Source organism: Protomyctophum parallelum, assembly GCF_964188405.1.
Source record: "Protomyctophum parallelum genome assembly, chromosome: 14".
Lineage (NCBI taxonomy): Eukaryota > Metazoa > Chordata > Actinopteri > Myctophiformes > Myctophidae > Protomyctophum > Protomyctophum parallelum.
The window spans coordinates 17,654,040-17,673,017 of NC_139709.1; the positions used below are offsets into that span (position 1 = coordinate 17,654,040).

An 18,978-nucleotide genomic window follows, 5' to 3' on the forward strand; every position below is an offset into this window, starting at 1 on the left:
CACAACACACATACACATAGTCATGCAATAGGCACAAACACACAAACACACACACAGACAGCATACACAAACGCATGGCTGCCTACACTTGTGCTGACCTTTGACAACCAGTGGGGATAAAACGTACACACACACACACACACACACACACACACACACACACACACACACACACACACACACACACACACACACACACACACACACACACACACAATTCTATTGATATATTTTTCCTGATCATCACTGTTCTCCATCGGCTCGCCTCCTATAACAAGAACCAACCACGCTGTAAAAAAGACCCCCGTCTCCCTCCCGAAAAAACCCTGCACATCTTCACCACGACGAAATGTACACAATGTTCTTTTCATTCGAGTCAGTCCGTGCCAGAGCGTAGCAGACTGGGCAGTGCAGGGTGGTGGTGCCACGTAGTATAAAGTGACAGTACTGTATGTGCTCGGGGATAGCCAATGGAGTCATCAAGTAATAATATGCTTGCGGCTTTTAAGGTCAGCGGGGGCCGGCTGCCCGCTCAGCTCCTTCTTATTGACCCCACAGTACTCCCCTCTCTCTCCGTGGAGGAAGAGCTGAGACGGACAGAATCAGCCGTCTTGAAATATTCATGGTCTCGCCCCGTCGGGGCTGCATGGCGGAGGAAGGATGGAGGAGGAGGAAGTTGAGAAAGCTGTGGGTGTAGTGGAGGTCTAAGTACATTTACTCAAGTATCCAGTATTGTACTTAAGTCAAATTGAAAGTTATTATTATTATTTTTGATTATTATTATTACAATTTTCAATAGGCCTATAGTTAATATTTCTGTTCCACCGCAAAATATGTTTTGCTGTGAGTTTCTAGTAGGCTATTTTTTTTTTTTACTTTTTAGAAAAATCTTTACATTTTGAATTTTGGAATCTTCTGGGGGTCCCTTGCACAAAAACAAATAGACCCACAAAATTGGCACGAAAATCTTTGAGAACTATACTGACTTAGAAGGCATCAAGTAACAAATCTGAGTACTATCCGAGCATCCACAACTGGTCAAGGCCTAGTTATGGATCCAGACCGTGGTTGGGGGGGGGGGGGGGGGGGGGGGGGTGTAAGGGGTGTGTGTGTGTGATCTGGGGGTACAGCTCACAACCTTTCCCCAGGGGGGGGGGTCAGTGAGCAGAGTGTATAGACGGAGGGCGTAGACATGGCGAGATGGAAGAGAGCGATTGATGCCCGCTGGAATCCTGACACGGGAAGTCCTGCCTGGAGGTCCGTCAGGGAGGGGACAGTGACCGCGGGGTTGCCCGCCTTCCCTCCCTCACTCCCCAATGTCCCTGCCCTCCCTCACTCCCCAATGTCCCTGCCCTCCCTCACTCCCCAATGTCCCTGCCCTCCCTCACTCCACAATGTCCCATGGTTGTCTGTGTTTTGTTTTTGGATGGTCTCATCAAAGGGAGTTTGTGAGCAGCGGGGTGGAAGGGAGGGCTGCGGGACAGCGCCTCAGTCCTCTTCATCCACGTAGGTAGAGGGGAAGAACCCCACCTGAGAAGCATTTGAACAAGCAGGAGAATGTGGTCAGCTGCTGCCATGCCATGCATACAAATTGCTCTTTCAGAGACACTGGCTGTGATCGCTTATTTATTAGTAGAAACAAACAAACAAACAACAAAAAAAACCACCTCCACTCACTAAAGTACCATGCAGGTCCCGGGGAGAGGTCAGAATCCAAACACAGGAAAGTCCGCTCCAAAGTTTAAAGTTAAACTGGATCATGCTCCAAAAATCATGCTCCAAAGGTTTTTGGACGTGACGTTTCGAGCCGCACCGGTCTGACAAAGAGCCAAACACCACTCTCCCCATGCAGTGTTTCCAGATGGGAGATTTTAAACTATCGTGCCGGAGGCTTAAAATGATCGTATTAGGAAGAATACTATCGTTATAGTATCGTACACAGCCAAAAATGATATATCACATATCACAAAAAAATTGTCAAAATAGTTTTTTTATTAAGAGAACAAAAAAAGACGTTCAGGGATACTGACGAAAATAGAGCCATTAGGGCCCTATTTTCGTACTGATCTTCTTTACAAGATATACTGACTTATTTTGAAAAGCCAAACCAGATCCCCAATCAGCAGCCAGGGAATTTAGAAAATGGCGAAAGTAAGCCTATATTTTAAAATTTCACACCCTTCTTTAAGCCCGTAAAGCTGTGATGTGAGCATAAAGTTGATTCTGACTCAAAGACAAACCTACCCTGCCGTTGACCTCTCCCCTCCACCATAGACCAACTACCCTGCCGTTGACCTCTCCTCTCCACCATAGACAAACCTACCCTGCCGTTGACCTCTCCTCTCCACCATAGACAAACCTACCCTGCTGTTGACCTCTCCTCTCCACCATAGACAAACCTACCCTGCCGTTGACCTCTCCTCTCCACCATAGACAAACCTACCCTGCCGTTGACCTCTCCCCTCCACCATAGACAAACCTACCCTGCCGTTGACCTCTCCTCTCCACCATAGACAAACCTACCCTGCCGTTGACCTCTCCCCTCCACCATAGACAAACCTACCCTGCTGTTGACCTCTCCTCTCCACCATAGACAAACCTACCCTGCCGTTGACCTCTCCTCTCCACCAGACAAACCTACCCTGCCGTTGACCTCTCCCCTCCACCAGACAAACCTACCCTGCCGTTGACCTCTCCTCTCCACCAGACAAACCTACCCTGCTGTTGACCTCTCCCCTCCACCAGACAAACCTACCCTGCTGTTGACCTCTCCCCTCCACCATAGACAAACCTACCCTGCCGTTGACCTCTCCCCTCCACCATCCGTTGGGCATCTTGGTGTAGATCCTCACTATGTCTCCCTCCATCAGAGAGAGCTCCCGCGTGTCTCTGGAACTGAAGTCATAGCATGCCACGGCAAACCCCACCACACTGGGAGAGAACACTGAAACACGCACACACACAGACACGTATAAATGAATGAGAAGTGTACAGAAAGGATCATGTTTTAGGTTGTTATTAGAGAAAGTAAAAGGTGAGTGTTCGTTTCTTTTCATTTGCTGCTTTATTTCGTTTTAGTGTTTTTAGCTATTTTGACAGGGTCTAGCTTGTTGAACAAGTGCCTAAATATGTATTTTTTTACAAAGAATTACGGCGATTTATTTATTGTTATTTACTATAGTCCTACTAGACCCCAGGAAATTACATCTATAGTATCAGTCAGAGTAAATGTACTTATTAGTTACTTTAGAGCTGTACAGGCAGAGGGGTTGTATGTATATACTTGTATACTATCGGTGCCAATCTGGTGAAGCAAGGTTAGTACTCCAAACACACACAGGCCTGGGTTAATATCACACACAAACACACACAGGCCTGGGTTAATATCACACACAAACACACACACATGTACATATTGGTTTGTTTGCACAGTGACAGCACAGATGATTCAGCTGGGCAGGTGGGCTGGATGAAACACACACACATACACACACACACGTGCGCGCGCACATGTGCATGCAGCCACACACAAAATCACCCACAAAAGCAAATACAAACATGAACACAAAGTCACCATGCACATTATGCATGTGTAGTCACACACATATAAGCCAGACGCACAGACAGACAGACAGCCCCCCGCATGCACAGACGCATGCACGGGCACGTACGCACGCACATGCACGCACGCACTCACACACCCACGCGAACCCTGAGTGTTAATATAACCCTGAGAGGGTAAAACAAATGAATTGACCCGCTCTAAAGCGCACACGCAGATGTTGTTTATTGGACAGAGAGGAAATGCGAGAATAACTGCATGTGGAGAGACCCAGAAATGTGGGCGTTGGGTGAAGAAAGTGCTGAAGCCAAATGAGAGAGACAGAGAGAGGGAGACAGAGAGAGAGAGATAGAGAGAGGTAGGTAAAGTTAAGAATGTGGTACTTGTACCTGACCAGAAAGGAGAGGAGGTGGGTGGAACAAAGCCGCAGCCTCCAGAAGGAACTAGAGGAAGCCAGCGCAGTGCAGCGAGCAGCAGGGCAGGGGGTTCAGGCCGGAGTAGAAGGAAACAACGTAAGCACATAAACACAAGTTTGACAGAGAGTCACACAGAGAGCGATATACACACGCGCGCATGCACACGCACAAGCACTGTATTACTATACTTGATATCAATATTGTAGGTGTGGTACAAATGGTCAGTATCGTGGTCAATATACAGAAGTATAAATCAAGCAAAATCGTAACTCCGATACCTTTAAACCTAATCCTAACCCCAAAATGTATTGTATTATTGTCACGATATCTGTCTGTTGTATACTTTTATTATGTAGTCATGACGTAGTGTTTCCTGTTTTCCCTAGTTACTGTTTCCTGTGTTGTCTCACCTCCCTGTGATTACTAGTTTTCTCCACCTGTGTTCTGTTAGTCTCCCAGCCTATCCCAGTGTTGATTTTTAGTTCTGTTAACCTGTGTATTGTTATCTTATCCCTGTGTCTAATTAAACGGTTAAGGGAACACAAGGAACTGAGGGTTTAAGTTAAACCCTCAGTTCCTTGTGTTCCCTGCTAGTGTATAGTTTATGTTATGGCGTGTCCAGCCCATGTATGTCCTGTGTTGGTAAATAAATCTTCACTTAAACTTCATCCGCCTGCCTTCCTGTGTGGTTCTGCAATTATTGCAAACCTGACTCCACAAATTGTTTTAACCATAAAAGAACCAAGAACCTCTTGTGAGGACCAGGAAATGTGTCCTCACAAAGTATCTGTTACTGTAATGCTACTATAATTATGGGGACATTTGGGCCTCACAAGTGTAATGATACAAGTGCATATATGCACGTACGCACAAACACGCACACACATACAGTACACACAGATGTGCACGATCACACACACAAGGAGAGATGGAGAAAAGAAAAGGGGGGATGAGGAGAAGGGCAAAAACATTGCAATACATGCACAATTTCACCATACAGCACTTTTATTTGTGACAGAATATATGCATCTTATTACACAAGACAGGAATCGCTGCTATGTTGGTAAAAGTTTTTTCCCCCCGTTGTCAATGCAGTACATGTCAGTGTACTGTTCCCAGCACCATACTGTATATATCATACATAAACATAAAACATTTCACGTTAACCACTTTCAACCTGACGTCCATATTTGGGGCATGTCATTATAGGAAAATAATCATATACATGTATATATATATATATATATATATATATATATATATATATACACACACACACACGTTACTACATCATACCCTTGTGTTCCGCAACTATGGAGGTGACACCTTTGGCCGAGTTCAAAGCAACAGCATAAAGGAGCACAGCATGACGTTCTGTTGAAGTAATTCCCCAAACGCCCTGTGACTTCTGCTGCTGCCACCTGATAACCATCTGAGCATGCAGGCTCTCGCACGGTGTAAACTACCTCCTGTCAACACCGCAATATGGTTCATATGGCTGCCTGCCTTTCCCCCGCCCCGAGCCCCACAGGGATAGCTAAATGGAGGCCAATTTGTCTCAACTCTTCTTTAATCCTTTTTTTCCTTACTGGGGGTGTGTATTCCCATGCCGTTCGTATGCATGTATGTGTGTGTGTGTGTGTGTGTGTGTGTGTGTGTGTGTGTGTGTGTGTGTGTGTGTGTGTGTGTGTGTGTGTGTGTGTGTGTGTGTGTGTGTGTGTGTGTGTGTGAGGGTGTGTGTGTGTGTGTGTGTGTGTGTACGAGTGAACTTATTTATTTTATTTTTTACAATGTGGCTCTGCAAGGGTCTAGCTGTCTATGCGCTGTCTGTCTGTCTGTCTGATCAACATATGGAATGAATTCTGTACTGGCCATATATGGAACGTGTCTTGAGTGTACAGGGTTTGATGAGGTCAGATCAACATATGGAATGTCAGAACAGGAAGGACGGGTGGGGAGGGATCAAAATATGGATTGTCAGAACAGGTCAGCTCCATATATGGAGATCTAAGGGTTTGAGGTCAGATGTAGAGTTGCTGGCCGGCTCCATATGCAGATATAGGTGATGATCCAGTCTTCTCCATGTATGGATGTATCCAGGGTCAGTTGAGGTCAGTGTCGTGGTCTTCATATATGGAGATGGCCATATATGGTGGCGTGACGTGTCACGAGGCGTGATGTCATGAGGCGTGACCATATATGGAGGCGTGATGTCACAAGACGTGACCATATACTGTATGCAGGCGTGATGTGACGAGGTGTGACCATATATGGATGCGTGATGTCACGAGGCGTGACCATATATGCAGGCGTGATGTCACGAGGTGTGACCATATATGGAGGCGTGATGTGACGAGGTGTGACCATATATGGATGCATGATGTCACGAGGCGTGACCAAGTGGAGCCCGACCAACTGACGAGAGAAGCAGGTTTTCGCAACCGTCTGCTACCGTATTGTTTTTACTCTTTGTACCCTTTTAGTAATGTTTACATGGGCTATTTCTGTATTGTTGCTTGTTTTCAGTCTTGGGACTACGGATGTAAACTAGCATTCTTGCTGACACACGTACTGTAAACGATGCATCTACAAATTGTACAACTGTAATTGTTATGTCCATATCAAATAAATAAACATAAACATTACACAGCACTGTATTTGTGGTGGTCATTAATATGCGCTGCCCCGACCAAATAAATGCATAAATAAATACATAAATAAATAGTATGTGTGCCATGGGAACGTCTGCAGTGTTCTGACTCCTCTTTGCCGTTCCATCAGTCATTGTACTGTATGGAGGAGGCTTGATTCAGCGGTTCCCATGCACACCAGGCAGGTCTCCAGAGGTTGTCTCTGAACGCCCAGCAGGAGCACGGCACTCTTGGCAGGAAAAGGGAACAGCTGGACGCGGTAGGATTCTTGTTTTGGTTTTTTTACGCACCAGAGTCGTAAAGTAACTACAGTAAGTACTTAAGTACAATGTTGTGGTATATTTACTTTACTGAAGTACTTCCACTTTTCAATACTCCACTACACCTCGCAACCAAATATTGTACATTTACTCCACTACAATGATATTAAAACTCTAGCTTTGTGCTGTAGATTTTGAATGTTACTGACATTCTGCTTTTGGTATTTGATGCAGCTACTTTTGTACTTTTACTACATTTTCAATACGGTCCGACTTCTACTTGTAACAGAGAATATCTACATTGCAGTATTGCTACTTTTAACTAAAACTCATGTGAGTATGTCTTCCATCACTGGAATGCACACAAGGGGCTAAGTTCAGACTTTACATTACGTCTTGGGTATGTCATTACGAGCAAAAAATAAAGTGAAAATAGCAGATCTACAAACTGCTTGCAATGTGATGCGTTGTGAAGTTTTTACACGACAACTTGTGTTTAAAGTTGTGGCATTTTGCCTCCAGCTGCTCTGTGCTGTTGTTATCTTTTGTCTTTGTTTTTTGAACATCAGATGGTATTTAGAAACTTTCTATGATTGTGTGGGGGGTCCAGAGATGTTTCTTGAATTTATTTCTGGCAGAAAACGGGTGCGGCAGCGGCAGTCCCTCGCCGTGTCGTGTGGGGGACGCGGGGATCGTCCCCCAGGTGCAGCGATGCAGCTGTCACACGCTTTTCTGTCGGCTGGCAGCCCGAGTGAAATGTCATGTCCTGTCAATAAAATTGTGCTGCCATCCTGGAGGCTGCAGCAGCATGGCTGCTCAGCGAGGCAGCCCTCCCAGTGTTTGCCTGGGGCACGGGACCCTAACTGGGCCAGTGCTGCAAAGCCATGCAGAGCTGCCGATCTCTACATCCCTCCCTCTGCTCTCTCTCTCTCTCTCTCTCTCTCTCTCGTTTCTCTTTCTTCTGCCCCCCCCTCTGCTCCCTGTTTCACAGAGTGCAGCCGTTTCTTTCTTCTTCTATCAGTCCGTCCGTTCTCTTTGTTCTCCCTTTCTCACAATCTCTTCCTCTCTTTTTTAAGCTCTCTCTCTCCATTGCAATGCTGCTCAACTGATCCCTCTGAACTCATCTTCAGTTCTATCCTCAAATGTTCCTATACTCTCCGTCCAACTGTATTCTCCACCTATTTCCCTGCTGTTTTTCTCTTCCATCCTCTTTCTTCCACTCTTCTCTGTCTGCTCGGACTGGTAAAATAATATTAGATTTTCGAATATTCCTTGAATATGGGAATTTTAATGTTTATTTGACAATACAAAAAACAATGTATCAAGTTTGTTTTTTAGATCCAAGCAGCGCGTGCTGTCCCTATTCTGCTGATTTTTACAATAACAAGTGTTTTTTTTCTTTATTTTTAAATTACTAATATAATATTCTATATAATATCCAGGGCAATTTTGGACATTTCTCATCTGTTCTCGTTTCCTGTTGGTTTAGGTGTTTAGTTTAGTTACTTCTGTAGCTCTCTGTTTTGTATCTTATTTTGTAGTGTTCTATGAGCTTCCTGTCTACCCTTGTTTGCTGTTTACCTGTCTTGTCTAATTGTGCTGTGATTATTCTTAAGAATCCCTAGTCACCTGTGTCCGGTTTACCCCCAGCCATGTGTTACAGGGTAACACATGCATTTTGAGTTCACCTGCATATAGTTCCCTGTCTATTTCTATGTTTCAGTGGGTCCGCCAGTCTGTAAAAGCCTAGAGGCCATAATGAGTAACCTACATTAGTCTTACTTTTAGTCTATTTTCTGTGTTGGTGCTTACTTAGTGGTAACTTTTAAGAGTTAAGAGTTGAAGGGGATTGATGAGGGGATAGGGAGGGAACTTGCACTTGTGTCCTATGTATATAGAAATGCTGTCTATACTGTAATGCTTTTCCAAATAAAATAAAAAAAGAGAAATGCTCTGCTTCCATTGTCCATGCGTTAGGGTCTTGCTTACCACTCACCCCGACAGTCTGTTGGTCCATGGGCATGGCTAATCGCTTAAACTGCTTGACTGGTTCTCGCACACACTGCCATAGCACCTCTACTGATTTCTTTCCTTGTTTTAAAACTGAATTACTAAACTTAAATTTGATTATGGAAGCCAATGGGGGACAAATCAGGCTGCCAATTCAATTTCAAGTTGTAGGCCTAGGTCATAGATAACTGATAACTGATGTTCCCATGTTTTACGTCTCGAGATCCACTTCAAATCAAATCAAACTTTATTGACTTACACACTTGACTATTCTTTTTGCAATGGCAGATCTAAGCCTAGAAGTTCTACCTTGCACCCAGTGCAAGATGGGACAAAGCACAGCTGTCAATGCTAGTTTAGTTGACAGCAGTGGTGGAAGAATTTATCTTTTACTTGCGCATCAATACCAACCACAATATAGAAATATAGCACAAAAAGGGTGGTTTTCCAAATTTACTCAAGTAAAAGTACAAAACTATTGGCATCTAAATATACTTGAGTACTTATTATGTACAATGTTCCATTTCACAAGTTTTTGTAGACAAAATAATTTGATAATAGCAGTGTTAATAATGTGTTTCTATGTGTACAGCAGCAGTATCCATTTCGGGCTCTGATGCAGAGCGTGCAGTGTGCACACACGGCCATGTTTTAACATGTGGTTTAAATAAAGAAACGAACTTGAGAGAATGAGCATGTGATAATTAAGTTGATGTGTCAAGATATATCACAGTTGTCTCTTGGACATAAATGAGGATGCATTAATAGGAAGGTGTCGTTCTGAAATAGGCAATGTCAGTACTGGTGGTCCTCGACACACCATGCATATAATAGTAATAACGTTATTCTCGACCCATTTTCAAGGACCACATTTTCATATGCATTTAGGCCACAAACCCCCATTTGACACATTTATTTTTTAAGTGGTGCAACCACTTCCTTAAGTGACTATGTGTGTCTCTGGGTGGGTGGGTGGCTGGGTGGGTGCGTCTGAGCACGAAAACAGCATGGTTGTTTTTCACCACCTGTGCGCAACACACAAACACACGCACATATTAACTGTATATATAGTGATTTTGGGTGTGCCAGTACAGTACAGTACAGTACAGTACAGTACAGTACAGTACAGTACAGTACAGTACAGTACAGTACAGCACAGTACAGTACAGTACAGTACAGTAGAGGGTACAGTAGAGGGACGCACACGGTAACTCTGTCATTTCTCAACCGTTTTGGACGTGGGGCGGCTCGCCGGAATCGGGTCGACACCCTGGGTGCGTTCCTGTGGGTCTGGAACCCCCCCCTCCCCGGGGACCCCCGCACGGAGTTGCACCACTTACTTCACACGGGTGTAATTTTTTAATCTCTGGGAGCCAAATCATTACTCTAAAATCCTCAGTGTTAATTTAATGCCAACAGTAATCAGTAATCCTAATTTATTAAATCCTACCTGGAGCTCAAAGGGGGTTACCATTGATATAATAGACTTGGCAACTCACAGCAATGTACAGTTAATCTAATGATCGGGATATACATGTGTATTCTGGAAGTACCCTCACTAAAAACGCCGGGACAACGCTCCACACGTCCCAAACTCTTCTCCCTTCTGGCTCCAAAACTGTGGAATGCACTTCCCATTGCAGTCAGAACTGCAGCATCACTCCCAATCTTCCGCCGTAGCCTGAAAACCCACCTTTTCAGACTCCATCATGGCCCATAGCACTTACCCTAACCCCTTAGATAGCATTTCTGTTGGCTTAGATAGCATTTGACACAGACTTATAGCATGTTATGTAGACAGCACTATAATTGTATTGTATATAGTCATAGCACGCCATAGTACATATGTATAGCATAGTAGTGAATATGTATAGTTTATTATGTATAGTGTATGTATAGTTTCATCATATAGATATTCCACTGTTACCTTCTTAGCTTACGCATGTTTCATGATAATTGCTTTTATGTGATGTATTCCCATGCTTTTGTTCTTGCTTAAATGTAAGTCGCTCTGGATTAAGAGCGTCTGCTAAATGCCTAAATTGTAAATTGTAAATTGTAGCCTGCAATTTAGAGTGATGATATGTACAGTACACTGTCGAGTCAGCATTGCTGAAGCCATTCCTGTAATGCCACAAAGACCAATTCCATCACGTTTAATGTTCTTGTTGCTTAAAGTGAATGTAACTAAATACCACAAAACAGACTGATACAAAAAAAACATAATTCTAGAAAAAAAAAGAGAAACAATCGACTATCTCCTCAGGAAAGCTGAACGCTGCACTCTTTGGAGGAGAAGTGCGTTAGTGCTCATTATGCGGAGCTAAATATTTTCCAGCATGTCTCGTACGTCAAATACAAGACCCGCCTCGGGGATTAAGACATTTCCACTCGAGTGTCTAATAACTACATAATGCTTTGTCAGCACAATGATCTAATGTGTGCCGGGATATTTTGGTGCAGTCGTTTGTGGAAAGGGCAAAACTGGTCTGTGAAAGAACACGCATGTGCAAGCCACAAACAATCAATTGTATTGTCTGCACACGCAAACTACTGGAGTATTTTTGGTGGACTGTGTGATCATACATTTACTGTACTACTACAGGCCCAGAGCTTAAGCTCAAAGCGTGCCTTGAACCTCGTTTAAGATATTCTCCTCCAGAGGCATCAGCCCAAAGTACTGAACTTCTTCCAACTTTCTGAAGTTTGCCGTGTTCTGCCATGTTTTTAGTTGTAGTTTCAAACCGAAAAGATGTTTTTTGGTAAAACCCTGAAGTGAAGTACAAGTTCAGTTTGCTTCTATAATTCATTGTCATGGTAATCATTCCAGGATGATGTGAGACCTTCTGAGCGAAACTTCATTCGATCGGAAACTAAAACTCTTTCTTCACAAAGAATGCCGCCCTGGCCTAGTAGTGTTTTGCTGGGGTTGTCAATGCCAGTGCCATTTATTTTTACACAAAACATACTATTATAAGGCAGAAACAAACACGTTTTCTGGCATGCGTGTTGTGGTGACAGACAGACTGTTAATGGCAAATGAAGGCAAAGATAGATCACGCTTCACATCTCCGCTCGCTGCATAATTCATATGTCTCCATGAGTTATCAAAAATAGCTCATTTAAAAACTCACAGCCTGTTGTGAGCTTGTAGATCTGGTATTATTGTATGTATTTTTTTAAATAAAAAATGATTGAAATTGAATAAATAAAATCTGTTAAATTAATTCCTTTGATTAACTGTGCACTCCAAGTGAACATCAACTCAATTCAATATATATATATATTTTACCTAACTCTGTCTATTAATATAATCTGTGGTGGTATAACGTTGTGTGCCAAGAGAAGTAAAGGCACACGTAGGACAGTGAGCTAGACAGACAGACAGACAGACAGACAGACAGACAGACAGACAGACAGACAGACAGACAGACAGACAGACAGACAGACAGACAGACAGACAGACAGACAGAGGACACCTCAGAGTGAGTGAGGGGGTGTTGATTGTTTATTTAGACAGACTACTCACGGCTGCTGGTCCTGGTAATGGCCTTGGGCATGCAGCCATTGGCCGGTTGCTGCCTGTAGGGCACCTGCAGTGTGGTGTCCAGACTCCTGAAGCCCTCCTTCAGAGAGTGCTGCTTGTAGTACTCAACCAAGTCCTGCACAGCACAAACATACCTTCACACATTAGTCTATAGTGTAGTAGGTAAAACCTTAACCTAGGCTAGATGGACATTTCAAATGAAACATACAGAGGCATGCTGGATTGCAGATAAAACAAAATTAATTAATATCAAATTTTAGGTGGCTAAGAAAATGTGTGTTTTTATTAATTTCTTTACTAATTGAACCCTGAACATGATGCTATAAAGTCCCAAATGAGTGTAGTGGAACGTTCCAAAGGTATAATAATATTTGTAAATTGCCTTAACATGCAAATTCTTTGGAGCAGTGCAGTCTGTGAAAACCTCACCAGCACAGACTTGAACAGGCGACTCTCTGCGATGTAGAAGCAGCCGTCCTTGGTCAGAATCTTAATGTGCTTGACTTCGTCGTTGAACCTGCAGGTGTATGAATAAGACATGACCCTGCTAATTAACTATACATGCAATCCCATCAATCTTGTCACTATGGCAAAGCCGTCACGACACCGGGTTCACGGTCCATGCACAGCACAGCCATGACAACCGGCACCCAGCCTGCAGTCATCCTGCTGCTGCGTGCTGCTGCCAAGGAGTTGAGGTCCCACATAAATATACGTACAAAAGTTTCACTTTGGTTTTAGCCTGCTCGCACTAACAGATGCGGCTGTGGGGGTTCGGTTGAAAAGAAAAAAAGAAGAAGAAATAAATTCATATTAAAAAGAAAGAGTAATTTGCTCTGAGCTTGTACATCTGTTATTTATGAACATTTTAGAAAAAAAAAGTTTTAAACCTAGCCTACTGATTTTAGAAGGCATTTGTAGAATATCAGCCTCAGGTCTTAATTGTTTAAGTGGTTAAATCAAAACACTCAGAATTACAAAAGATTTACACCTACAACCTGAATTCATGCTCAACTCAGTCTAATTAAAAAGTAAAACTTCTTGTGAAAATCACATCATTTTTGGGGAAATGTGAGGAGAGGCCGACCTTGGGGAAAACATGCACCTGTGATCAGATTCCACCAGGGGCACTGTTCTTCCTGGCTCTACCACCAGAGATCATGTACAAAATCACACGATGGGAGATGAGGGCCCTTATTATGAATCTGTCAATGTGCTGTATATAATGTACGTGAGAAAACACACTCACATTGCAAATTCACTTATACATTATGGATATATACGCTGAGTAATACATTATTGATGTGTGTGGACTGTGGAGTGCGTAGGTATAGGTGTGCTCTACACATTGAGATAGATAGTCGGACGGAGGTTGTTATCCTCATCATCAGGGTGGATTTGGAGGAGCTGCAATGCTCACGCGTACTGCATAAAGTAAAAGTAACTTAGTGCCTAGTTACTTGACTGATTACCTCAAAAAGGTAAGCAATTCACACATACATAACACTAGAGGGAGTGTGAATAATGATCTGGTGCCACCCATTTTTAGAACAAATATCGGTAAATCCACCTTCCACAGCACAACCGCTCATGTGTGGAATACCCTCCCCCTTCCCTCAAAACAAGCAAATCACTGGTTTCCTTTAAACAAGGTCTGAAAATGCATCTGTCACTGTCATCAGGTCAAGGGAGAGAATGTGATTGCCCCACCTCTTTATCCCCCCCCTCCTTTGTTTCCCAATTTGAGATATATCATTATATATATATATATATATATATATATATATATATATATATATATATATATATATATATATATCATTGCTGATGTCATTGTTGTGTTTTGAATGAATGTATGGGACCCGAATGGAAACAAGACCGCAAGGTCTTTCTTCGGTGCTATCCTTTTGGACCATTTGTGCTTGACTGTACCCCTGTACTGTTTGCATTTTATTTGTCTAATAAAAATATCAATCAATCAATAACAATACCACAGGAATAGAGGTTACTATGTTACAAGTGAAAAACAATGCTTGAGTAAAAGCATAAAAAAAGGATACCGGCATCAAAATATACTTAACCCTGTAAGCCCTAACGATGCTTTTCGGTAACATTTTTATATTAATGAATTACTTAATTAATATATTTTTCCTGTTCTTTTTTCACCTAAACATCATCATTAGTACTCGTTATGCAGAATGGTCCATTTCGCAATCATATTTTTGGTATACATAATCATTTCTCAGTTAATGTACATTGCATTAATAATTTAATAACTAGAAAGTAAAGCTGTCCAAAAATTGTAGTGGGGAATAACGTACGGTATTTGACTCTCAGATGTACAGGAGTCTAGATAGAAGCATGAAGTATGACCAAATCAACATAAAGTCAAAGTATACCTTAAAACCGTACTTACGGTAAGTAAAGCTAACTGCTTGCTATTGCAGTCTGTATTGCTTTGGCTGTCAGAGAGGAAACCCTCAGTGTGTGTTAAGCTCCATTTGCTCAGATGGACTTGCTGATAACGATCTTAAGCAGTGGGACAGGCAATTAGGAACGGAGCATTCACAAGCAGGCTGACGCATGAAAGCATTGACAGAGGGCTGTGGGAGTCCACACACCCAAATGGTCTGTAATAGACTGATGCGTCACCCGCTAAATATTCTACTTTTAAAATACAATTTCAACGTCCAGACTGATTCTCTGTAATCTCCCCGGCTTAGGACAAGATGATTTTATAAAATGTTTCTTTCAAAGAAGCTGACGGGCTTTGGCGTGCATGGCGTGAGAGATCTCTAGTTGAATAAAAACCACTGTGTTTCAAAAGAGGGATATACAGTCATCTGACCTTCCCAGGTAAAACATTTAGACATTACGACAGGTTGATTCATCTGCTGGAGGAGAACGCGGCGATCCTTATTTTAAATACAATTCTGCACCTTCTGACAGCCAAAGACAGAAGAACAATGATTCATTTTGTTAATAATATCGTCACTGTCGGGGGGGGGGGGGGGGGAAACCTTGTATCACCATATTGTTTTTAAATGTATTATTTATAATAATAATAATAATATATTATTATTTTATATTTTTATTTTATACCACTTCCCGCGGGGGAAATTCACCCAGCTGAGTGCTCCCCACAGAGGAGCTGTTAGGGATTTCAATATAGTAACAACTAATGTGACAGATGCTGTCCCCGGTTGAAAGGTATAACAACATATAAGTGTAACGGGTCTAAATGGTATAAACGAATGCCTCTACTTCGTCGTATGGCAGTGTCGCGCAAAAGTACAATTGGAAACGCACGCAATATTTGACTATTTCCTGAGAAGTCACATTTCTGACCTGTATGGAAACACTACTCCACCCTTTCCCCCCATGCAGTGACTCTTACTTGATACTGATGGCGTACCCGGGACACTCTTTACTTCGGTGTCTGACCAGATAGGCACTGTTCCCTCGGTCCAGGAGTTCCACTTCTGCCTGGCACCTCTCTAAAGGCCCTGCGAACCTGAATCATTGTGTTGAGAGTGAATTAGGCTTTAAGTTAAATCCAGTGAGGCTCAACCTTTTTTCTTTGTGGGCACCAGTTTGATATGCATTAGGCCAGGGACCCCCATGTGATCTCCGGGACCACAATCTACAGTTTTAATTTAACAAATGATTTAGCTGGAGACCCTCCCCATGGACCCCTGGGTGTCCTTAGACCCCACGTGGAGGAGAAGATCAGGAATCAATCATTCCTTGCACGTGGACAGGAAAAAATCAAAGTGGCTCAATAGCATGAAATAAGAATTGCTTAGTTGTGAATATTGTAATCTATAGTAATTTGTTTCCATCGCTTACCAGAGCTGGCTTGAGTAATCGACTGGTTTGGGAACCTGGGGTGGAGCGGAAAGAAAACGGTGGTTATTCTCTCTTAATGGAGACAATAGAGAGAGGGCAGAGGTTATTTGTGGTAATCTGATATTCTCTCCCACATCTAATGGCTCAAATCGGACCCTCTCACACAACAGTCAAGAACCGCCACACGATTGAAAAGCATCACTCCCCGCGTGTGAAGGTGTCGATAACTGGCCATCTTCCACAGAGGGTGCTGTAATTCGCATCAAGGAGCTTGTGGAGATGGCTGATGAAGAGCGTGTGTGGCTTTTTAATTGGGAAAGTGTACACTTACACATGGGCAGGGCTTGACGGCGTCATTCGGAAAGAAGCCGATCCTGTTCGTCGCTGGAACTCTGCCCTGTAAAACGGCAATTATAGGACTGTTTATCGCATGTCTGGAAGGAAGCAGCCTCCCATGTCACTCTCCCCAGTGGTGGATAAAGTACTCAAATGGTTTACTTAAGTAAAAGTATCAATACTGCAATGTAGAAATAGTCTCCTGTTACAAGTAAAAGTCTAGTATTAAAAATGTACTTGAGTATCAGGGATAAAGTTTTATGCATGTTTTATAATAATAATCAAAATTATTACAAAACTAGTAGCAGTACAATATTTGACTCTGAGATTTACTGAAGTAGAAGTAAAGTACCTACTGAAAAATAATCCAGTAAAAATACTCACATTTGTACTTAATAAGTACAGTACTTCAGTACATGTTCTTAGCTACTTTCCACCACTGATGTCTGGAAGGAGGCAGGCCCCCCCCACCCATCTCACTCTCATCTTTTTCCCGCCCTCCTCCCAAACTCTCTTCAATAAATCCTCAGCAATTAGCTCACAACAAGCAGCGTGTCTAATTTGCACCCCGAGTTAATTACAGTTCAGAGTCAGACTCTGCCGGCAGTTAGATTTGTGCTGCATCAAAACAAGAGCCTCGTTTAAGCACTAAATAATGGATCTTATTCTGTAGTCCTTGAATACCCAGACAGCATGAGCTGTCTGGCACTCGTCGACGGACCTCGAGCCAGACTTGAGCTTCATATGAATCTCATTGACACACAATGTAGAAAAGCCCCTTTTTCTTTCAGCAATGTAAACCAATTTAGGGTAACAAATTAGTTAATTTCTCCCACAAGGCTGTGTTTTTCTTTTCATGATAACCATTTATATATAAAGGACGTATACATATATACAGTATATTGTAATAGGTTGCACTGAGCAACAAGTCTATGTATATCGTGTTACGTCCAAAACGGCACTTCCAGTCTGGTGTTGGAGGTCAATTTGAAGTCGTGTTGGAGTCAATCAGGGAACACATCGTAGCCGAGGCTATGCTCTTCACTCACAGCTTCCTGCCTGACTGCAGAGGCTCCCCTCCTCACTCTTTATTAGCGCATGAAATGCATTTTGGGACCGTGCAGGCTTCTAGCAGTAACTCGATTGGAAAGCGAATCCTTTACCCCATCTCTGTGATTCATTCAAGCCTTAATAACATTTCATCAAAGGTTTTTGGAGCACCCCTCCCCGTCTATTTGTTATGCCTTCGATAAGCGCATGATAAAGATTAAACTTATTACTCTGTCGGCGTAAACAGGCGGCAGCCGGCGGATCAAATGAAATTATGGTGATTGATTGTATTGTTCTGCCGGTGGGATAGGGGATAATTGCCTTCTGGGTAACAGGGGATATGAATTCTCAATGTTCTGTAATTTCATCCCCTGGCGCCAATGGGGACGCCCAAGATTAAGTAGCCTTATTAGCATGTCCTTATGCATAGGAATAAAATAAACACACACAGTGTGCTTCATCATTCAGTGTCTTGGATTATCTCCGTCCCCCAAAACGTGTTACGCCGTCACCATGGCGGCGAGTCGTGTGTGTTTGCGGCTGTGAGTCCCTTAGGTCCCAGAGCCATGACAGTCGGCATCCCTGCTGGGCTGTAATTGCGAGTCTCCATGGCGTTCATGGCCATACTGTAAACCAGGGTTTTTCAAAGTGGGTGCCGTGGCACACTAGGGTGCCTTGATGCAAGTCCACGGGTGCCACAGGATACTTTGATAGTTTAACCACTTGTCTTAGACCCTCTATATTTAGTTTGTACTTGGTCGTTTTCAATCTACACCATCTCTTCACCAAAGATTGCCGATCTACAACCATGGCTGAAAACGATATTCCGGTGCCCTGAGCAAAACATGTTTGAGAACCTCTGCTGTAAGCAACCGACAGACAGCTTCTTCAATCATATCAGGCATAATGAACGATATAGCCAGTGAAAATAAAATAAGTCAGACACGTCTGAACTGAGTGGTGCTGTACAGTACTGTACTGTTCAAGCCCTCCTCCCTGGCATGTGTGTGTGTGTGTGTGTGTGTGTGTGTGTGTGTGTGTGTGTGTGTGTGTGTGTGTGTGTGTGTGTGTGTGTGTGTGTGTGTGTGTTTTAGGCTGCGCAACAGTGACACTTGGTGGTCAACAAACGCTATTTCCGTACTCGGACAGACAGACCCAGCCAGCCTTGGAAACACATTGCTGTCGATAGGAGTGGCTAGCACCACTCAAAAATCACACTTGTGATTACTTTAAACAAACATCATATTCTAAACAAACATTAAAAGTCCATAGACTTGACTGCCACATGACGTAATTT

The 18,978-nt window shown here is 43.0% G+C and overlaps 1 protein-coding gene across 1 annotated transcript in view; it reads right to left on the minus strand.

Moving 5' to 3' along the window:
* Nucleotides 1–1,382: 1,382 nt before the first annotated feature.
* The window catches only part of LOC310870396 (guanine nucleotide exchange factor VAV3-like), a 63,256-nt gene continuing 45,660 nt past the window's right edge, over nucleotides 1,383–18,978 (minus strand). The window contains exons 21-27 of the mRNA XM_083781599.1: nucleotides 16,627–16,692; nucleotides 16,296–16,330; nucleotides 15,844–15,960; nucleotides 12,876–12,963; nucleotides 12,429–12,561; nucleotides 2,796–2,944; nucleotides 1,383–1,530 (exon numbers count right to left, since the gene is read on the minus strand). Of these exons, the coding sequence (XP_083637725.1) occupies nucleotides 1,489–1,530; nucleotides 2,796–2,944; nucleotides 12,429–12,561; nucleotides 12,876–12,963; nucleotides 15,844–15,960; nucleotides 16,296–16,330; nucleotides 16,627–16,692 (630 nt within the window). The 3' untranslated portion in view covers nucleotides 1,383–1,488. The remainder of the gene's footprint in view (nucleotides 1,531–2,795; nucleotides 2,945–12,428; nucleotides 12,562–12,875; nucleotides 12,964–15,843; nucleotides 15,961–16,295; nucleotides 16,331–16,626; nucleotides 16,693–18,978) is intronic.